Below are 22,975 nucleotides of genomic sequence, written 5' to 3'. Positions count from 1 at the left end.
TCGTTTCTGTCATTTGTTATTTGAAATATACAATGAAAAAATACATTGCTTTTTGGTACAATTATATTTTTTGACATCGCAAAAAATTCCAAGGTTTTGTATTTCAGTTTATTTGAATCTTAAAATGAAATTCTACTAAACCAATCATTTTTATTTTTCCATTCTCATTAATGGAAATAAAAGTTACATTCGCCGTAAAACACATTGCAATGCAACACGTCACTGGTTTGTACTGTGGGCTGATCCTGCGGTCCACTTCCGGTGGAGACGTGGCTCTGTACTGCTGCCATATTGACGCAAGCTAGCTAAAAGTCATACATCTTTAGACGGCTGTATCATCGTGCGTTCTCCTTTCGGAGTCATTACAATAACCAGAGCAAAGAAGACAAGAAACAGAAGACCGACGTCCTACAGACAGACAAACGAAAATGGTGAGTAAGAATCGTTAAATCGTAAAAGTAAACACGTCTTTTCGGGCCTAGCACTCCAAAACATAGGCTAACGTAGCAGTTAGCCAGCTAAGACAGGATCCCAGTTAGCCGAGCTCAATCTTCATTGATACAATGGATGTAATATTATTATATTCTCTCTATAAATGACTTTGTTTCTGTTTATTTCAAAGTGTGTGTTAAAGTGAATGGGCGGCAGTTATGTGCAGACATTGCTGACGGGAAGTAGCTCGTTTCTGTATTGTGCCGTAACATTATCCACTGCCAATCTGCATTAAAGTGTCAAAAGTAAACATTCGCTTCTTAGAACTTTAGCTTATTATAGTAGTGGTTTAAAGATCGAGCTAAAGTTCTAAAGATATTGATCGAAATGTATACAGGATATATATTTTTTACACCCAGTGTTGATTTGTACGTCATAAACGGTAATCTACCATAATTGAGACACTTGTATATGTGCCCTGCGATTGGCTGGCTATCAGTCCAGGGTGGACCCTGCCTTTCGCCCAAAGTCAGCTGGGATAGGCTCCAGCATACCCCCATTACCCTTATGAGGATTAAGCAGCATAGCAAATGGATGGATGGAGACACTTGCCAAATGCTTTAGGAAACATTGACTTGTTTGTTAGAAGCACAACTCTACCTGCATTGAGTTACATATTAATTTTTGTGTTGGTAACTATTTTGTCATATACAATTTAGATATCGTTTATAACATCTTATGCTGTACTTGTCACTTGTGGCAAATGTTGTCAGCACTGTGTTGTGTGCGTTGTATACAATATACAAACCTTCCTCATCTGCAGGTGCTGTTGGCAGCGGCGGTGTGCACCAAGGCTGGCAAGGCTATCGTTTCACGGCAATTTGTTGAAATGACGCGAACACGAATCGAAGGTCTCCTTGCCGCATTTCCTAAACTGATGAACACAGGGAAGCAGCATACCTTTGTGGAAACGGACAGTGTTCGTTATGTGTACCAGCCACTGGAGAAGCTCTACATGGTCCTCATCACTACCAAAAACAGCAACATCCTTGAGGATCTTGAGACACTCAGACTGTTCTCTCGTGTGGTAAGCCTTTAATTGACATTAAATTGTCACTGTTGTAGTGAGGTGTATCCTGCCCAGGACTGCACAATTCTGACATATTAATCGTTAGAATTAAGCTCATGATTCCCAGACTCCTCATTGCCGTCTGCTGCTTTGCAAATTTCTAATGGTCTTCTTGCCCTTCTTCATGGAAGGACATTTGATGATGGACTTTCTTTATAGAAATGAAAGAGAGACTCAGTTATCAACAAAGTTAAAACCTATGGCACGCTTGCTCCTCAGGAGTACATTCATGGAAGTAATAAAAAACGGGTAAATTCATGAATGTGATCACTCCCCCCGTGAGTTGATTCATGACATGTCAGTTTGTCAGTGGATAAGGAAGCCTGAGGAGGAAACGTCGGCTGACAGTGCAACACAAGTCCTTCATTAAAACAGTGCTTGTATGCGATGGAGCTTGTTAAATAAAATAGATAGAATCGTTGTCATCACGCAATGCCACAGGCTTCTTTCTGCCACAGTGCAATTTTGAGCAATGCACAAAAGCCAATTAATTGTTTGTCTGGAGATGTCGCACTTTTGGAGCCTGTATCCATGGGGGTTGTGTTCTCAGATCACCCACAAACGAGCTGCCCATAAAAAGTTTTATTTTGACACTTAACACCAACAGGAAGTCGTCAAACTAAACGCCCCCTTCACTCACATTGCTTTAAAAAAACACATAACAGGGAATACACCGCACAACTGATATAATATATACTAATTTAACTCACAAGGCATGCTGGGTAACATGGACTTTGTGGTACAGTTACATTGTGTGTTGCACCATGAGTGAGGTGTGCAGTTGCATTGATAAGCTCCTGTTTGTTTGTAGTGACACTGTATTGTATTGCTACAAGAAACTGATTTTCTTTTTATGCCTGTCCAGATACCAGAATACTGCCGTGTGCTGGAGGAAAGCGAAATATCAGAGCACTGTTTTGACCTGATCTTTGCCTTCGATGAAATTGTGGCTTTAGGCTACAGAGAGAATGTCAACCTGGCTCAAATCCGCACCTTCACAGAGATGGACTCTCATGAGGAGAAAGTTTTCCGTGCAGTAAGAGAGGTGAGTTAAACCAGAGTTGTGGGTCTTTTGAATAGCGATAATGCATACTATTGTGTATCTTTACGATAATTAGTTTGGCGGTATGGATTGGAAAACACAATCCCATTTAAAATTTGACAGTGATGCTAACAAAAGGTTTGGCTTTTCGTTGCTATAACCTTGTTGTTGTTTTGTTCCTTGTTAATGGCTGACATCACAGCACCCTGCCATCTTTAGGTTGAGATTTACTCATATTGTGCACACAGAAGGTTCATTTAGTGTGAGGTACAATTGAGTCATTGATTGTATGCAAAAATTCAAAGTGTAAAGTGATCATGGCTTAAGTCTTATATTATTTTATATATTACCCACCTAAAATCTTTTGTTGACTTACAGACCCAAGAAAGAGAGGCCAAGGCAGAGATGAGGAGGAAGGCCAAGGAGCTGCAACAGGCTAGAAGGGACGCTGAGCGTTCTGGGAAGAAGGTGCCAGCTTTCGGTGGCTTTGGCAGTGCCGGCATGACCAGCATCTCCTCTGGCTCTACTATCACAGACACCATTGTAGAACCAGAGAAACCTAAGATCACATCTGTTCCAGTCAGGTACAAGACTAGAGAAATCTATAATTGAACAGTACTAATGTTCTGATAGAGGACCACAACTGACTTTTTTTCCCTCCTATTTGCCTTCTCTTTTCCTTTGTCCAGACCAAGTGGACCAAGTAAGGCGCTGAAACTAGGAGCTAAAGGGAAAGAAGTGGACAACTTTGTTGACAAGTTGAAGTCGGAGGGTGAAACCATCATGCCATCCACTGGCAAGAGAGGCTCGGATGTTTCTAAAGCTCTCCCACCACCAGTGAATGTAGAGAGGTACGGACACATATTACTGACTTCCAATTGGGACTTGGCAAGTCACAGATGGGCTTACCATGCATCGTTAAATTAAACAACTTCAAGTAATGTTTTTGCATCTTGGAGAGTTTGGTGTCAGAGTGGTTCATTAACATGAATTTATTTATTAATAAAAAATCGCTGCCCCCACTCTCTGGAACTCTTTGCCCCATTCACTCCGTGCTTGCCCTGACCTTCCCACCTTCAAAAAACAACACAAAACCCACCTGTTTAAATCAGTTTTTAATGTCTAACTTTTTATACCTGACTGCTGTGCCCCGCCCTGCTTTTAGCCTTGTTTTAGCTCTGATATTGTATTTTAATGCATTGTTTACTCTGTTTTTACTCAACTCTATTTTTGTTTATTTTTTTCTCTACTGTAAAGCATCTTTGAGTACTCTGAAAAGCGCTATACAAATAAAATGTATTATTATTAATCATAGAGTAACCCCAGGACCACCTGAATTAATGTATTTCCCTCATTTTGTTTTTGCCCCACAGTGTCCATCTACGTGTCGAGGAGAAGATCTCACTGACTTGTGGACGTGACGGTGGGCTGCAGAACATGGAAGTTCTGGGCATGGTTACACTCCGGGTCACAGACGACAAGAACGGGCGCATCCGACTCGTTATTGTCAATAATGACAGCAAAGGATTACAGTTGCAAGTAGGTGGTTTTTTTTCCCTGTGATAAAACATCCTTGAGAAACTCATAAGAAAATATTTTGTCACAGAATACTATTCTATATACATAATATATAGTAATGTATGACATATGTACTACTCATAGGTTTACAGATGTATACATATTCCATTTCTGACCATCAAATACCATCATGTGCCCCTAGACACATCCCAATGTGGACAAGAAGTTGTTCACAGCCGATTCAGTGATTGGCCTGAAAAACCCAGAGAAGGCCTTCCCTCTCAACAATGATGTTGGCGTGCTAAAATGGAGACTACAGACTACAGATGAGTCCCTCATACCGTTAACTAGTAAGTGTAAATGTTACTCTTAAATTTACTCTAAGTGTAGCAGCTGGATGTTCCTCCCAAAGCGGGGTTGCGAGATGACATTGTCTCATTTACATAATCGGCCACAGCGTTTGTGTACGGACAAATAAAAGAGTTTTTTGGTTTATGTCATAAGAAGTGTGTGATGGCATCTCATGTTTTAACAACCAAAAATGGAGTTGACTCACAGGTGTGGTTTCATTTTGTGTGTGCTCCTTATTATGCATGGGCGAATAAGTAAACATCTATAATGTGTCCTGAGCTCCAGTTACATAATGTACATGCTAATACTTTAGTATATTGTTTAAAATGACATCGACTGGACCTAGTAGGTGTAACACAAGCATCCCTTTGTCCGCGCCTCAAATGTATTTGCGCTGGGCCATCACAAATGGATTGTACAGGAGGCTGCTTTGATACAATGGCGTGTCATGACTTTGACGTGTAATATCCGTGATACCTGTCATTCATCCATCCCTCAGTAAACTGCTGGCCTTCAGAGAGTGGCAACGGTTGTGACGTCAACATTGAGTATGAGTTGCAGGAGGAGAGCCTGGAGCTCAACGACGTGGTTATTACCATCCCAGTACCGTAAGTAGAGCAATACTATGTTTTAGATGGTTACTGAACAAAAGTATTGGAGTATGAGCTATGGTAAACTCATGTATGCAAAATATTTAGGCATCGTCATTATGGTTGATGTGGTCCTGGATAGCACATATTCCTACTGTTCCTCTCCAGGTCCGGCGTGGGTGCTCCGGTGATTGGAGATCTGGATGGAGAATACAAACACGATAGCAGGCGAAACATCCTGGAGTGGTGCCTACCTGTCATTGATGCCAACAACAAGACTGGCAGCCTGGAGTTCAGCATCAGCGGACAGCCCAGTGATTTCTTCCCTGTCAATGTGTCATTTGTGTCCAAACGCAATTACTGCGACATTCAGGTACGTTGTTAACCGGAAGATTTACGAGTGTCGAGGAAGGTTGCTTTAACATTCTGTCTTTTAGATTTTTATTCAATTTTAGAATTGAAATAGATGTCACTTTTGATGCTGTTAAGCACTCATGAGTCCAGTTGAAGTGCACACAGTTTTTTTTTGTAACGTTTAGGCCTGTCACGATAAATCAGTTAACGGCACAATGGTCTCAAATTATGTTGACAATAATATCGAGTGGTTAGTGCGCAGAGCTCACAGCTAGGAGACCAGGGTTCAATTCCACCCTCGGCCATCTCTGTGTGGAGTTTGGATGTTTGCATGCGTGGGTTTTTTCCGGGTACTCCGGCTTCCTCCCACATTCCAAAAACATGCTAGGTTAATTGGCAACTCCAAATTGTCCATAGGTATGAATGTGAGTGTGAATGGTTGTTTGTCTATATGTGCCCTGTGATTGGCTGGCGACCGGTCCAGGGTGTACCCCGCCTCTTGCCCGAAGACAGCTGGGATAGGCTCCAGCACCCCCCGCGACCCTCATGAGGAAAAAGCAGTAGAAAATGAATTAATGAATAATAGCAAGTGGTTAGCACGCAGACCTCACAGCTAGAAGACCAGGGTTCAATTCCACCCTCGGCGTGGGTTTTCTCCAGGTACTCCGGTTTCCCCCCACATTCCAAAAAACATGCTAGCTTAATTGGCGACTCCAAACTGTCCATAGGTATGAATGTGAGTTTGAATGGTTGTTTGTCTATATGTGCCCCTGTGATTGGCTGGCGACCAGTCCAGGGTGTACCCCGCCTCTCACCCGAAGACAGCTGGGATAGGCTCCAGCACTCCCTGTGACAATTAGTTATTGGGACAGGCATATCAACTTTGCATTAGCGTGTAATTTTGTGAATTTATCAGTTTTAAGTGTACTTGGGATTTTTTTGATATACAAAATACATTGATACACACACTGAGCGAATAATTTATATTAATGAATGGGAAACACTGAATGATATTCATATCCTGAGTAATGTATGTGAACCTTTGACAGGTATTGTCTATTAATTTGGTGTCAACCTCAAACATGCTAACGAAGAATGCTTACTGTTCTTTTTTGTCTTTTTTTTTTTTTAACCAGGTGGCCAAAGTGACTCACGTAGATGGCGACAGTGCTGTAAGATTCTCTTCAGAGACCTCCTTTGTTGTCGACAAATATGAAATCTTGTAAAAAAAAAAAAAAAAAAGAATATTCAAAGAAAAAAAAATACAGCCCACAAAAAATAGTTCAAATCTATGCTACAGAGATCAGTTGAAGTTTCCTTGCCTGCCCAATCTGTATACTATTCCAGAGACTGTATACATCAACAGGACTCCATGTGCTGGGGCAGAGCGGCAGGGGTGTATTTATATTGTTGGTATGAGAGGAAGCATCATTTATATTTCAAAATAACGGTGATACTGTTGCTGACGCACATGAAGGCTGAGGATGGCTAAGGGATTGCGGGGGCAGGCCACTCGGTCGCCTCATGGTCGGTCTCAGTACTATTCCCCACAAGGAATGATATCAGCTTTCACTAGAATTGTACTTGTACCATCCCTGGAATCATGCATCCTGCGACTGGTCTTCTTCCCTCTCCGTGCTGTTTGATAAACCTTTTTGGGGTTCTTGCTTTCTTTCTAGTTGTGTCTCTTGATAAACAATCACTAAACGCTTATGATTTGTTCTACATTATCTCACTTGAAATTTCTTCTTCTTCTTGTGGGGTCATTTTTGTAGAAAGCTAAAATTGGACCTTTTAAAAGCTGATTTTCAGTATATTCTGTTTTTCTATCTGCGGTTAGCTTCGGTAATAATTTTGCAATGTGTCCTTTTCATTGTTTTTTTTTGGTTACCTTTTGTCATCATTTTACTTTATGTGACAGAAGCTGGATGTTGACGAGCAGAACCTACACACCCGTGAATATATTTGGTTATTTCAGCTTTTATACTTCCCAAGAATTATTTTTGTAACACCCTTGTAGCAACTCATCGCACAAAAAAAAAAGAAGACAACAGTTTCCACGACTGTCATTGAATTCCCGAATAGTACAACGTACTTTGGCCAGAAACAACAAAGCTCTTAATTCAAGCGCCCCCAGTGTTTGGCTGTCAGATGACATGACTATTGGGACCCCTTGACCTTCACATCACGGGTCAACAAGGTAAACAGGAAGAAACCCCCCCCCACCAGCGCTATTTAGTCATCCTTTATTTTCGAACTCTTCAAAATCTAATGTATTTCCTGTTTATTTTTCACATGGACTCCCCAAATTTCAAAGGCTATGGTTGTATTGACGTGTTGCAGTTGGAAATGACTAAATCAACCATTTTTAACCACACTTCTGAAGGGGAATCTTAACATTCCATTGTACAATTGGGTGGGGTGGGGGGGAGAATCTTTAATGTAATAAAATGTATTCTTGAAAAGTACACTTGTTTTTGTTTATTTTAAACAAACAGTTAATACCACTTTAAATATTGCCAGTTGGATTAGACAGTAATTGGGTTGTTTAATATTTGAAAAGATTTAAAATGTCATTTTTTATGGCAAAATAAGCTTTTTGAAATTTACCTGCAACGATGCCATTTTTGGGGAAACTATACCCAAGATAGTCAGCATGGTTGTTACATATACACACACCGTTGTGGTGCATTCACGGACATTGGGTCAAATTTATCTGCCACGCTGCCATTTTTGGGGAAACTATACCCAAGATGGTCAACATGGTTGTTATATATACACACACACCGTTGTGGTGCATTCACGGACATTGGGTCAAATTTATCTGCCACGCTGCCATTTATGGGGAAACTATACTCAAGATAGTCAACATGGTTGTTACATACACACACACCGTGGTGGTGCATTCACGGACATTGGGTCATTATTTTTTGTCAAAGATTCACAGCCCACTTTTGGGTCGCGACCCCTAGTTAAAGTTACTTAAATAAGTATGCGACTCCATAATCGGAGAAAAAAAACAAAGAAAAAGATCTAAGATGTGTGTAAACTAGGATCTTGTCAGATTATTCTTAAGTCTACATTTGCAGGACCGCCATACAACCACTAGATGGCGGTGTTGCACTAGTAGTTGTAACACAAAGTGCATGGTTAAACTAACAAGCATTATACAAGCAAGAAAAAATATTGTGATTTTAAAATACTAGTTGAATAAACAAGGAAGTCCTGACTTCCGGCTTTCCCAGCCGCTTCTTCCAGTTCCACCAGGAGGACACCAAGTGTGACTACAGTATATCAGTAGATAATATACCATCATAATTCCACTCAGCATCCACTTCAATGAAAAGAAAGAAAATTGCATTTCTATCCCTATCTGATCACCAGCGGCCTGTTCATGTTTGAAAGGCTCATCAGCGACTCCATTGGGACATTAAGTGATCAAATTAAAGCTGATAAATGTTCTGTTATCTACGTGACACTTTGTACTTGCTGAATAAGAAATACTGCACCAATAGCTCTGTATCATCAATGACATTGTCAAAGACATTTTGGTCAAGCATAAGTCAAAAACTAATATTCTTCCCTTGCTTGTGTTTTCATTAGAAAGTGGACACTCAAGTTGAAACATGAACGGCACTGACATAATAAACGATTACAATACTGTGTCTATTGCAATGTTGTGTACGAGTACCTAATGTTGTGGCTAGTGATAGTCCGTGTTTGTCCTAGTGGACTTTCTCACGCTTACATAATGATAGACTGCTGCGTTATCATTTGACTGTTATTAGATGCATCACACACATACAGTAATGACCAAATGCTTTGAGAAAGACACAAATATTCATTTTCACAAAATCTGTAAGCTCGGTTTTTATGATGGCAATTTGCACATACTCCAGAATGTTATGAAGAGTCATAAGATGAATGACAATGATTTTCAAAATCACTCTTTGTCATGAAACTGAACTTAATTAAAAAAACAAAAAACATTTCCACTGCATTTCAGCCCTGCCACAAAACAACCATCTGACATGTTAATGATTCTTCAGTTCTCCCCATCCAATATTGTATTTGATATGACCTTTATGTGTTCTGTGTATGCTGTAATACACTTTGCCACCTATTATATAAGACAAAGCTGAAACGTAGTTTAATTTATGCACTATATACATTTTAGCATTCTGTCATTTTTCAGTATGTGGTCCTCGGTGGAAAAAGTTTGGACATTCCTTGTCTACACAATCAGTAACTCTACATAAGAATCTCACAACAGAGGCAATAAATGTAGCAAAGTACCCAAGGGTCATAAATGGCCCAGGTGATAAATTGAGACGAGGAAAAGGATCAGTTCTCCAACCTGAGCACAGCCATGGATCTTCCAAGATGGTCCACGTTTGCTCTATTAATCGTCATGTTTGTCACAAGTGCAGCCAAAGGTAAGACACATGGACGGTTTTCATGTTGCTTACATATGAAAGTGAAGTTCATACCATTATATTGATTTCATATTTACTGTATCAACCCTGTATTTAATTTGCATTGGATTGACAAGTATATTTGCAGTAGTATTTCTTATGATTTTAACATGTTGAACAAATTAGAGGCAAAATCCTAGCTGTCTTCGGGCGAGAGGTGGGGTACACCCTGGACTGGTTGCCAACCCAATGGCAATAAAAAGTATAAGTATCATTATCAATACTCACTTTGTATTTATATATTTATTTGGTGATTTGCAGTTCTTCAAAATTCTATTTAATTATGATTATAATCATGATGAACAAATTAACAGAAACCCAAAACTCCTTCAATTATCTTGAAAAAGTTCAATGAAAAAGTATCAGGATCAGCATCAGTATCATTATTAATATTGTTTTGGTACTTCGGTAACGCATATAGTAAAGTTGGAACGATACAGAGAAGATTAGCAAGGATGACACGCAAATCCGTGAAGCGTTCTTCATTTTAATATCATTTTTCTACAATATCTATCATATTTTTCAACATGACGCTCCTTGTGTTTGTTAAGGTACTACATTACCCATGAAGCTTAGTGCACGAGGGTACCCGCGAGTGTGTGCACGAGGAGTGTTATGTTCGTCCTTTAAACATATGACAGGAGCTGCCGAGTTCAGCAACATGTATCAACTCCTTTATTTCCGCTTGTCCGGGGCACTCTCCTGCACTAAGATTCATGGGTAATGTAGTACCTTAACCAACACAAGGAGCGTCATATTGAACAATAATTAAATTGAACGTTACAAACTGAAAAATGATATTAAAATGAGGAACGCTTCACGAATTTGCGTGTCATCCTTGCGCAGGGGCCATGCTAATCTTCTCTGTATCGTTCCAATTTTAGTATATGCGTTACCGAAGTAGCGCAACAGAACAAGGTAAGATTGCAGTATAAGTAGGCTGCCTTTTGCCATAACTTTTACAGTCATGGTAGTCACATTAGATATCTTGAGATATTCATAGACTGCACTCATCTGTATATGCAGTTGCTTATGATATAATTGTTTATATGAAACCAGAGCCAGTAGTGCGTAGATAGAAATTTAAAATGCAGTCTGTGGGAGACTGATCAGGGCTGATGGGTAATATATGCAAATACTAGTGACGTCAGATCACTATGGGCTCCGCCTCCTCACAGGACCGCTGTTTGCATGTGCCTCTGAGAAAGTAACTGTGAAAGCTGCTACTTTCACAGTTACTATAAAATCGTTTTATTTTAACTGTGACATAATGCTGACTTCATCCATGATCCATGCATTTATCACATCGAGAATGGACTACTGCAACAGTATTCTTTACAGTACAACATCCAAAACCCTCCGCTCCGCTTTTAGCCTTGTTTTAGCTCTGAATGAATGTATGGATATTGTATTTTAATGCATCGTTTAGTCTGTTTTTATTCAACTCTATTTTTATTTCTTTTTTTTTCTCTACTGTAAAGCGTCTTTAAGTACTCTGAAAATGTATGTACTTGTTATCAATCAACACCAACATTTGCAATTTTTATTCCAGTAGTGTTTTATTATTACTATAAACATGATCAACGAGTTAATGGCAAAAATCACAAAATTATTCAGTAATATCGCCATTTTCCTGTAAAAATCATTGGTATCAGCATCGTTATCGTATATTTAAATTGGCAGCATTTCTTCTGGTAGTATTTTATTATTACTATAAACATGATCAACGAGTTAATGGCAAAAATCACAAAATTATTCAGTAATATCGCCATTTTCCTGTAAAAATCATTGGTATCAGCATCGTTATCATATATTTAAATTGGCAGCATTTCTTCTGGTAGTATTTTATTATAATATAATCATAATTAACAAATTAAAAGGCAAAATCACAAACTAATCTTGAAAGTGTCGATATCAATACTGGCCCTGTATTTACTATCAGAGTTTGCAGTATCGCCCGCCATTACTCTGTGCTTTGCAGTTATCACTCCAAGTGACAAAGCATCAGATCTAAAATGTACGGAGCGTTGGGCATGATCATGCAGCATATCAGAGGTGATGATCGTGATGTGCGATACACATCCACATCATCAAGGCCTGGACAAAGAGCAGTCGACTCAATTCCCAGTTGCTCTTGTAAAACTACTCTGACTCACCTTCCTCTGCTACGCCTCTTCCTAAGAGATGCTTTTTGATATTCTGATGCATGATGGATGTGCTCCCCCTACAGTTGAAGAGGAGAACCCACAGTTTTGGAGATCACAAGCTCAGAAGACTTTGGACACGGCTTTAAATAGGAAGCTGAACACCAACGTGGCCAAGAACATCTTGTTTTTCCTTGGAGATGGTAGGTTACGCAACACAGTCAAGGCAGATAAGGAGTTGATGTCCAACCCAGTGATTTTCAAATCAATTTTTTCTTTACAACATAAACCCAACAAGTTGGTTAGAGGAAATACGCCTCCATGAGAAGATGGAATGGATAGAAAGCCTGTGTGTATTGGTGTGCATGTTAGGTATGGGAATCACAACCTACACAGCAGCTCGTATCCTCAAGGGACAGCTGCAGAACCACACAGGAGAGGAGACAGTGATGACCATGGACACCTTCCCCCATGTGGGCTTGGTCAAGGTATCGCACACGCACACACATAAACAGCCTATACATTCCTCCAATGCTTCTCGCCTTCCGTTTGGATTCTTTATGCTAGACCAGGGGTCGGCAACCTTTACTATGAAAAGAGCCATTTTACCCCCTTGCACACTAAAGAAAAATAACCTGGAGCCGCAAAACATATGTTTAAAACAATTAGGGGGTATCAAAGTAGTTCAGATAACAAAAGACGAGTTGGAGTACTCTTGCTAGTATTGGAGATAAACTTACATAAATATATGTGTAAAGTACAGTAAACTTACCTGATTTGTTTACTCTGGCGCAAACAAGTTCCCATGCACCAGTTTTTTTTTAAAATGATCTCTAATATATTTTTTGGAATTATCAAGTAGTTCTGGGAAAGTATTACTTCACCATTCAGTGGTGCCCAGCCAATCACAGGGCACATATAGACAAACAACCATTCACACTCACATTCATACCTATGGACAATTTGGAGTCGCTAATTAACCTAGCATGTTTTTGGAATATGGGAGGAAACCGGAGTACCCGGAAAAAAACCCACACATGCACGGGGAGAACATGCAAACTCAGGGTGGAATTGAACTCGGGTCTTCTAGTTGTGAGGCCTGCGTGCTAACCACTCGTACGCCGTGCAGCCCATGGTAAAGTATTACTTATTTTCCTTCATGTTTACTTGTGTGAGAGAGAACTGAATAGCATCCTGTCTGCTGTCAGAACTCAGTCAGGATGCATTCATGGTCTCACACAAAGTTGGATTTTTTTAAACTCATTACAAACACATGCATTTTCCCCACTCGGGTGTTAAAAAATATTCAAACATTGCAAAGGGAGCCACAACAAAGAAGCTGAAGAGCCACATGCGGCTCTGGAGCTGCAGGTTGCTGACCCCTGTGCTAGACCGTCTTGGTTGACAATGCGGTCATTGTTAACCCATCTCCTGACCGATCTGATATGGAAAGCTTTATCGCAAATATCGGGATTCTCATATTTGTTTGGCAAAGTTTTACGCCGAATGCTCTCTCTCTCAAATAACCCGGGCTTAGGACCAGCATTACAAAGTAAACTGGCGTTTAACTTTTTATTCATCATCCATCCTTCCATCCACCATCGGCAGCAGTTTCAGTAGGGAGACCGACCCAAGATTGTGCTTCCTAATGCCTTAACCAACTGCTCCCACACTTGAGAAGCCGCAAACTGCTGTTTTGTATTTATGCCTCAATAAAACCAAAATAAAGTAAAGCAACTCCAAAAATCAAATATGAATGAGACTGCCACCTCGTTGCTTAAAAAAGGTTAATTCTGTAACGAAGTACGTGTTGTAGGTCAAAAAATGTTTGGGTGTTCAGCTTTGAACACCCAAACATTAAAGCGTAAAGCCGAAACACTTAACCAACTGCTCCCACACCAGAGAAGCTGCAAACTGCAGTTTTGTATTTATGCCTCAATAAAACCAAAATAAAGTAAAGCAACTCAAAATACTCAAATATGAATGAGACTGCCACCTACTTGCTTTAAATAAAGGTTAATCCTGTAACGATGTTGGGGTGTTCAGCTTTGAAGGATCTTATTGAGTAAAGCGTAAAGATGAGATTAATGCTGCTTCTTTTGCTTTGCGCAGACCTACAGTGTGGATTTCCAGATTGCAGATAGTGCTGCCACAGCCACTGCTTATCTGTGTGGAGTAAAAACCAACCTGAACACCGTTGGGGTCAGTGCGGCAGCTCGAAATGGCGTTTGCAGGAGTCAGAAGGGAAATGAAGTCACATCCATCCTGAAATGGGCCAAAGATGCCGGTGAGGATACCATCGGATGGCATAATCGGGGTGTCAAATTAAGAGTCATATTTAGTGTGCTATTTTTGAAACCTTGTTTATCTCATTTTTAATCTCCAACTATCCAGTTTCTGTATGTGATTTGCCTTTTTCGAGAATCAATTTTTTTGATAGATAATTCTTTTTTTTCTTTTTTTTGGGAAAAAATATTATTCAAAAAAGTATCATTTGAATACATTAAATAAATCTTTAATTATTAAATTATAATGTATTTTCATTTAAAAAAGATAACATAATTGTGATAATTGCAATTGTTTTAATAAAATTATTATTACTATTATTTTATTACTTCTTTTGATTATTTTTTCCCAATATACACACAAAATCACACATATAATAATATACTGTAACTAAAACGCACATGTATGCCCACAAATAAAATTTAATAATTTCCTGCAAATGTAATAACTACTATTAATTCAGTATTACGTTTGCAGTGGGCAAATTTTATTACGTTAGTGGGAAATTTATTACATTTGCGGGATTATTACATTCAAAGCTGCAGATTTGTATTACGTTTGTGGTTTATTATGTTTGTGGGCAGTTATTACATTTGCGGGTATAATAAGGTGTAAACAGCCCTAAGCAGGTGCTTAGTTTGCTTGTGCCTTAGGTCGGCTCTGGGTGTTTATATATGAAAAGGTAGTTGCAGGTTACTGTACTGACACAGAAGAATCAACTTGACGCTTATCATGTTACCATGCTAATAGCAGCCATAAATATCTTACGATAAACACACACACACAAAATATGCAATGACCTTGATCCCTGGACATGCAATGCGGCCTTCTTACACGAGGGTTTAAACACATGTAACACTATAAAAAAATGGCGTCCCAGAAACACTAATATGCTATTATATATTTTTTTAGGCAAGTCTGTCGGCATTGTGACAACCACACGAGTGCAACATGCTACCCCGGCCACCAGCTATGCCCACAGTGCCAGTAGGAAGTGGTACAGTGATGCAGACATGCCTGCTGCCGCCAAGAGGGACGGCTGCACTGACATTGCTTCTCAGCTGCTCAATAACACAGACATTGATGTAAAATCATTCATAATGTGTGCTAAGTGATATTTTTGCTGAAGGGAGTGTATTTGCTTCCAGGTTATCATTGGTGGTGGGAGGAAGTACATGACCCCCAGGGGCACCAAGGACCCGGAATACCCCAGAGATTTCTCATCCAGGGGTAAAAGACAAGACAAACGAAACCTCATCAGTGAATGGCAAAGCATGAAACTTGGCAAGGTAGAGCCAATAAAATAAAACATAGTAAAGTAACAAAAGTACAAATATAAGTCGGATAATGGTTGTATTCAGTAATAGTGCAGAAGAGGACATGCATACAAATTATAAAGTGCCATAATTTGCCTCTGGAGTGATAAGAAAACGCTTGTGTGTGGCTTGTCCTGCAGGTAGTCCATTACGTTTGGAATAAAACCGACTTTGACGCTGTGGACCCTGAAACAACAGACTACCTTATGGGTGAGTTTGGTTATATTTTTCAACAATTGCTCCATTATACTGTTATATTATACATTTCAGTCATCAGGATGTCTTGGAAGAAACATTTAATTCCTTTTAAGTTGTCTTAAACAGAATCTCTTATCTTGGAGAGCAGCTTTAGCGTCAAAACAGGACCCCCCCCTCCATGAGTAGTACTCATTTATACTCAAAAGCGTGTGTATATTTATTGTATTTTCCAGACTAAAAGGCACAAATGTTTTCATATTTGGTGATTGGTATCGATCTGATATCATGTACTTACATGTGGTGCAGAAAAACACAAAATAACATTGATGCTGAAACTTTTTTCAAGGTCAAATAATTTTGGGATTTTGACTTTATTTTGTTGGTCTTTATAATCACAATGCAACACCGGGCAAAGATTTTAAGCAAACAAGCACATATGTGAACATGTATACAAATACATTAATATAGCACAGTGTGACCAAATTTGTACAATTATTCCCTATGAATAAATCCAAAATAATCATAGTAAAGTGCAAATATAGTAAACAAATCCTAAAAAAAAACCACCAATGGCCCTCATTGAAATCCTTTTTTGCTGAAGTATTCCCTGAGGTTCTAAACAATATCTGAACAACAACAAAAAACCTAAATATTACTGGTATCATGATAGTATCGATCCAATACTAATACTATACTACCCCTGTTATTGATACGGTCAATATTGGGATCGGGCCGCCAACTCTTAAGATTGAGTCATCATCACCTGAGGGAAATATCGATAACATCGATCTCTTTTGTTTGTTAATTCTCTCAAAGCTTCATGGCCATGTGGTGTCGTAAAAGTGAATAATGACGCCAGAGAGTATAGTGCCATCATGTTGGCCACAGCTATGTACATTCTACATTGATTCCGTTGTATTCGGTCTCTCTCTCCCTCAGCTCTTTTTGAACCAGGTGATCTGCGGTATGAAGTCGAGAGAGACCCCAACATGGACCCATCCATTGTGGAGACCACGGAAAAAGCCATCCGCATCCTCCGTAAAAATCCCAAAGGTTTCTTCCTCCTGGTGGAGGGTGAGGACAAACCTACCAAATCACTAAATCAGCCAATGTAATCCCCAAGGAGGTGGCAGCTTTTCTAAAACAGGAAGGAGCAAGTGGTTGCCCCTGCTGGATGGATTTAATTATTGATCTTATCATCGTCACAAAGGGACTCACTGTAATGGAGGTTGATGCTAGAATATCAATATGGATTTGCATTTATATTTGGACTACACAATCATTACAAAGATTCACTCCTTACTCAAAGTCTCCTGGGAACTCTTGGTCTCACATAATGTCTTCCCAATTTCGCCAACGTGCCTGCGACTCTGCCCTCAGGGGGTCGTATTGACCAGGCTCACCATGACGGCCGAGCATACATGGCGCTTCACGAGGCCGTGGCGTTGGACAATGCCATTGCTAAGGGCCTTGAACTTACCAACGAGGAGGAGACGCTCACTGTTGTGATGGCTGACCATTCCCACCCATTCACCTTCAATGGATACCCTTTTCGAGGGCACAGCATCCTGGGTAATTATCAACCTCAGCAAATATCGTTGTTGCTCATTATGGAAATTAGAAGGGACAGTTTCTTGCCTCAGTTGGGCACAGTACATCATGATGGCATATTTGACCAATCTGCAAGCCTTCTCATTGAACCTCAGTCAGACTGCAATTTGAGGTCATTGAAGGTAGAAGACCAGCACCAGTTCCAGAAGGTGGTTTAAGGCTGTGTTTCCATGTTCAATAGACTATACAGAGAATAGTCCCAAAACACGGTACCACTTCATAACCGTTTTCACCAGAAACTCCTACCCTTTTTCTGGCAACCCCCCATTTTAACTTATTCAATACCAATTTATACGTCTTTTATATGGCAAAAAGAGGTGATGATGCAACTCTCCACTAATGCATTTCACTTTCAGAGCAATTTTAAGCCACGAAAAAGGCCACAAGGTGAAAGAAAGTGAATTTAATAAGAGCTTGGAATTTAATAAGAGAAGTGAGAGAGCGTGGAGGAGTGTGGCGTGCAGAAGGTTACACATTGTAAGAACATTTTAATGCTTACTTACACACACAAATAGTAGAGGTCCAAATTGTAAATAGTTCATGGTGTTACATTTATTATATTCATCATATAATTGTTTAAATATTTGAGGTGTCACAAAAGCAAAAAATATGTGTCGAAATGAAAGTAAATACAGCGAAGGGAAAAATAACACACTGGTATTTTTTTTTTAACTTTTTTTGTACGTCTTTTATATGGCAAAAAGAGGTGATGATGCAACTCTCCACTAATGCATTTCACTTTCAGAGCAATTTTAAGCCATGAAAAAGGCCACAAGGTGGAAGAAAGTGAATTTAATATGAACTTGGAATTTAATAAGAGAAGTGAGATAGCGTGGAGTAGTGTAGCGTGCAGGTTACACATCATAAGAACATTTTAGTACTTACACACACACACACACACAAATAGTTGAGTTCCAAATTGTAAATAGTTCATGGTGTTATATTTGTGTTACATTGCTATAATTGTTTAAATATTTGAGCTTCTAAACTTTTTTATACGTCTTTTATATGGCAAAAAGAGGCGATGACGCAACTCTCCACTAATGCCTATCACTTTCAGAGCAATTTTAAGCCATGAATAAGGCCACAAGGTGGAAGAAAGTGAATTTAATAAGAGCTTGGAATTTAATAAGAGAAGTGAGAGAGCGTGGAGAAGTGTAGCGTGACATTGTAAGAACATTTTAATGCTTGCGTACACACACACACACAAACACTCAAACAGTTGAGTTCCAAATTGTAAATAGTTCATGGTGTTACATTTGTGTTATGTTGCTATAATTGTTTAAATATTTGAGCAAAAAAATTGTCAAAATGAAAGTAAATATTGGGTAGGGAAAAATAACACACTGGTATTTTTTACATTTTTTAAAGAGGTGATGTTATTTTTAAAAATTTTGCCAGGAATAACAATCCCCACAAAAACAAATCCTCAAAACCAGGAAGTAAATCCAACTAGTGAAGCAAAACTGACAAAAATACCAAAAAGGGTAACACATAAAGACATCACAAACAGTCAGAGTAAGTACACAGTGTAGTGAAAGTAAACACACAGCACTAGGCAATTAACATAAAGTTGTAAACCAAAATGGCTGAGCAAACAGCACAGATAACGCAGCACATCGGCTTGGTCTCACACAGCGATAGACAGCAAGCAGGTGAACTGCCTGCTGTCTGCCTCCTTTATGCCAGCTCCACCTGATTGCCAATCCAACACACCTGACATGCACTTTTCAGGTGTGTCACCACTCTGCAGAAGAGTGTGAAAAAAAACACAAACACACACACACACACACACACACACAGGAATGTAACACAATGTATATTTACAAACAGTAAGGACACCCTGTATGAGTGTACCTTAGCAATATATTACAATTATGATATCTTATCCCTGGGCTGCATGGCGTTAGCATGCAGACCTCACAGACCTAGGAGACCAAGGTTCAATTCCACCTTCGGCCATCTCTGTGTGGAGTTTTGCATGTTCTCCCTGTGCATGCGTGGGTTTTCTCCGGGTACTCCGGTTTCCTCCTACATTCCAAAAACATGCTAGGTTAATTGGCGACTCCAAATTGTCCATAGGTATGAATGTGAGTGTGAATGGTTGTTTGTCTATATGTGCCCTGTGATATGCTGGCCAACAGTCCAGGGTGTACCCCGCCTCTTGCTCGAAGACAGCTGGGATAGGCTCCAGCGGTAGAAAATGAATGAATGAATATTTTGTTCCCACCATTACTATACTGTACGTATACATGTTACATCATCCCTTTCTGAGTCTTGGTGGTGTTATTGTGATACGCCATTTCCTGTCCTGTTCCTGTTTCACCATCTTCCTCCTCTCAGCGGTGATTAATGGGCTTGTGAAACTGAGCTCTTCATCAACAAGGAGACTAGTCAGGCTAATGGCTCGTGGCTGAAAAGAAAAACAGTTTAACCCGGCCCCCCTTAGGGAGCCAGAAAATACATCTTTGAGTGTGTTACTCTGTACCTATTGTCATGTGTGAGAAGAAACAATTAATGAGGATCTTTTCTGTATTTCTTAGGTAAATCTCCATTGTGGGCCAAAGACATGTTGCCTTACACCACACTCATGTACGGGAATGGACCCGGACACAAAATCACCAACGGCTCACGACCTGACATCCGAAAAGTTGACACAAGTGAGAAGGATAACATTCCCTGCTCATTTTATTGGTTTTCGTTTTAATTGGTCCTCCATATAAAACATACATATTTATGTACTACTAAGTCCAGAATTATTTGGGTAGGTTAGATTTAGAGGTGGGTTTAGGGTTATCTTGGACAATAGTGTTGCATGTTTTTACATACAATGTGTGTGTTTTTTTGGGCTACACAGTGTTCTAGTGGTTAGCGCGCAGACCTCACAGCTTGGAAACCTGAGTTCAATCCCACCCTCGACTACCTCTGTGTTGAATTTGCATGTTCTCCCCGTGCATGCGTGGGTTTTCTGGGTTTATGCATGGGTTTATGTGCCCTGTGATTGGCTGCCGACCAGTTCAGGGTGTACCCCGCCTCTCGCCCGAAGACAGCTGGGATAGGCTCCAGCACCCCGGCGACCCTCGTGAGGAAAAGCGATGGAAAATCTAAGGATTAACTATATCAGCAAGTTGAAGTATTTGTGATTTTAGAAATAAGGAGTTAGTATGTTCTCTGTAGGCGGCATTATGAATTATCCTTACTGACCTTTTTTGCAGTACATTTAGCCAGTGAAGATTGCTTTTATAGTTATTATCCCATATTTCCACACAATAAGTAAGATATGGTAGAACCAGAGAGCAATAAAGAGTGTGGAGTGATTTCTGATTTGCTTTGTTGAATATTGAAATATTTCTGGTCATATATAGTACGTATGTATATATATGGCCATCTATATGTAATAGATAAATGTAATTACTTCAACATAATGACATAATTAAATCAAAACGTAGATATTAAAACACACTGTATATAACACAAAATCTTTCAATGCGCTTCAAAAACTAAAAACCAAGCATCGATATCCGTCTCAGCATCGGCAAGACCTGAGTTCAATCCCACTCTCGGCTATCTCTGTGTTGAGTTTGCATGTTCTCCCCGTGCATATGTGGGTTTTCTGGGTTTATGCATGGGTTTATGTGCCCTGTGATTGGCTGGCGACCAGTTCAGGGTGTACACCGCCTCTTGCCCGAAGACAGCTGGGATAGGCTCCAGGAACCCCTGCGACCCTCGTGAGGATAAGTGGCAGAAAATGAATTAATGTGTGTTTTTTTTTACAGAAACGAAAGAGTATATCCAGCTGTCAGCAGTGCCCACAGACTCAGCTACCCACAGTGGCGAGGATGTGGCAGTGCTTGCCCGTGGACCCATGGCCCACCTCTTCTATGGTGTCCAGGAGCAGAACTACATTGCCCATGCTATGGCCTATGCTGCGTGCGTGGGCACAGACTTGAGACACTGTCGAGGACAGACCACGCCGCCGGTGGCTTACACCACCAACAATGTTAACAACAAGGCTGGGGGAGCCCACAGACCAGCAGTATTGATCAGTGGTCTCCTTGGTACATTAGTGGCCCTTAAAGTGCTGATTTAATGTCCCCTTAGATTGACGTCACTCCAAATACTGTTTCAATATGTAGTGTCCTTGGGTTCCTTGAAAGGTTCTTATGGATAAAATGCATTATTATTATTAAGGGCTACCATTTTGGGAGGAAATGAGGCAAAATGGGTAGCAGTATAATGGACATGTCTATTGGAAGTTTGTCATAAACACAATACTGCCAATAAAGTCTTTGTCAAAAAACTTTTGCTTTTTGAGATGATAATATTCATAAACTTTATGGAAAAAAGGGCTGCACAACGGTCGAGTGGTTCGCACGGAGACCTCACAGCTCGGAGACCTGAGTTCAAGCCCACTCTCGGCCATCTCTGTGTGGAGTTTTCATGTTCTCCCCGAATCCTACCTCACAAAAATGAATTTAGTGCAGTCGGGTCTGGAATCATCACACACCAACTTAACACAATAACACACACTTTGGGCAACGACTACTATATCTCACACATCTCTGTGTGGAGTTTGCATGTTCTCCTCGTGTATGCGTGGGTTTTCTCTGGGTACTCCGGTTTCCTCCCACATTCCAAAAACCTGCTAGGTTAATTGGCGACTCCAAATTGTCCATAGGTATAAATGTGAGTGTGAATGGTTGTTTGTCTATATGTGCCCTGTGATCGCCCGAAGACAGCTGGGATAGGCTCCAGCACCCCTGCGGCCCTTGTGAGGATAAGCGATAGAAAATGAATGAATTAATGAATGTATGGAAAAAAAATTAGGATCCACTGGCTACAAAATTGGTGAAATAGACAATAGGATCGACTTAGTTTCACCGGAATCCTAATTATCCATCTTACAAAACCCCTAGTGTGCCCGCTGAAGCTGACGTCAACATATATGGTTGATCGATTCTTGGGATAACCCAAAGGAATCTTTTCCATGAAAAATGGGTCAGTTTATGTTGATGTGTTAACTTCATCGTTATTGCGTGGGTGTTTTTAGTACAAACGCAGATTTGTGGTTATGTCAAAATCAATACGAACAAATGAAAAAGGGTGGGAGGGACAACAGGAAAGGAACTGCCATTTACCTTCAAGACTTCGGCATTGGACTAATGGTCCTTTTTCAATTGTGGTAGACTTCTCAGCCTTTTTTCCTGAAAGTGACAAAATAACCTGTTTAATAGACAAAAAACACATCTATAAACTGCTGGAGGTTCAAAAATGCTTTAAAGCTGACCTATTATGCTTTTTCCACTTGTCTGACCTGTAGATGTTGTTATAATGTTGTATTATTAAGTTTCAGATCTTGAGGTTTGTGAATTTGGAAGTCTGAGATGGCTCTGAACCTTGGGTTTAAGAGAGTTTTGTGAAGTCACAGTGAGACGGACTCCTTTATAGGGCTGAGCCCAATACAAGGTGGACCAATCACAGCGGAGTGGGCGTGCCTGGATGCAGGCAGTGGGGTGAATTCCAAAAATC

General features: G+C 40.1%; 2 protein-coding genes, 1 non-coding gene and 1 pseudogene across 3 annotated transcripts; 3 read left to right on the top strand and 1 right to left on the bottom strand.

Annotated features, from left to right (window-relative positions):
- The first annotated feature begins 247 nt into the window (after positions 1-247).
- LOC131134496 (coatomer subunit delta) lies at positions 248-7,884 on the top strand. Its single transcript, XM_058079861.2, has 10 exons — positions 248-431; positions 1,256-1,519; positions 2,427-2,606; positions 2,982-3,187; positions 3,293-3,454; positions 3,977-4,142; positions 4,324-4,471; positions 4,972-5,080; positions 5,231-5,435; positions 6,553-7,884. Exons 1-10 carry the CDS (start codon positions 429-431, stop codon positions 6,640-6,642), a joined length of 1,533 nt encoding a protein of 510 aa, XP_057935844.2. The 5' UTR covers positions 248-428; the 3' UTR covers positions 6,643-7,884.
- A 2,405-nt stretch (positions 7,885-10,289) lies between these two features.
- LOC131135192 (U6 spliceosomal RNA) lies at positions 10,290-10,381 on the top strand (annotated as a pseudogene).
- Positions 10,382-10,692: 311 nt separating this feature from the next.
- Positions 10,693-10,798, bottom strand: LOC131135163 (U6 spliceosomal RNA). Its single transcript, XR_009131553.1, has one exon. It is a non-coding gene; the product is annotated as a U6 spliceosomal RNA (small nuclear RNA).
- Positions 10,799-11,906: 1,108 nt separating this feature from the next.
- On the top strand, positions 11,907-21,694 carry alp3 (alkaline phosphatase 3). The gene is made up of 11 exons (XM_078793007.1): positions 11,907-11,946; positions 12,122-12,238; positions 12,408-12,523; positions 14,148-14,322; positions 15,234-15,406; positions 15,470-15,610; positions 15,778-15,847; positions 16,775-16,909; positions 17,216-17,407; positions 19,990-20,106; positions 21,223-21,694. Exons 1-11 carry the CDS (start codon positions 11,907-11,909, stop codon positions 21,534-21,536), a joined length of 1,590 nt encoding a protein of 529 aa, XP_078649133.1. The 3' UTR covers positions 21,537-21,694.
- The last annotated feature ends 1,281 nt before the right edge of the window (positions 21,695-22,975 follow it).

This window comes from Doryrhamphus excisus, linkage group LG8 (assembly GCF_037039965.1).
Source record: "Doryrhamphus excisus strain RoL-2023G ecotype Guam linkage group LG8, RoL_Dexc_Guam_v1.1, whole genome shotgun sequence".
Classification (NCBI taxonomy): domain Eukaryota; kingdom Metazoa; phylum Chordata; class Actinopteri; order Syngnathiformes; family Syngnathidae; genus Doryrhamphus; species Doryrhamphus excisus.
The sequence above is the reverse complement of the archived record's forward strand: the minus strand, read 5'-3'. Positions and strand labels throughout refer to the sequence as shown.

What these genes read in the sequence shown, in the direction of transcription:
- LOC131134496 (XM_058079861.2), top strand. An exon ending in CCACCAGTGAATGTAGAGAG is followed by an intron (nt 3,455 to 3,976) that starts GTACGGACACAT and finishes TTTGCCCCACAG; the next exon opens with TGTCCATCTACGTGTCGAGG. An exon ending in GCAATTACTGCGACATTCAG is followed by an intron (nt 5,436 to 6,552) that starts GTACGTTGTTAA and finishes TTTTTTAACCAG; the next exon opens with GTGGCCAAAGTGACTCACGT.
- alp3 (XM_078793007.1), top strand. Translation starts at nt 11,907, where the DNA reads ATGTACGGAGCGTTGGGCATGATCATGCAGCATATCAGAG. An exon ending in CCCATGTGGGCTTGGTCAAG is followed by an intron (nt 12,524 to 14,147) that starts GTATCGCACACG and finishes TGCTTTGCGCAG; the next exon opens with ACCTACAGTGTGGATTTCCA. An exon ending in GAAATGGGCCAAAGATGCCG is followed by an intron (nt 14,323 to 15,233) that starts GTGAGGATACCA and finishes ATATTTTTTTAG; the next exon opens with GCAAGTCTGTCGGCATTGTG.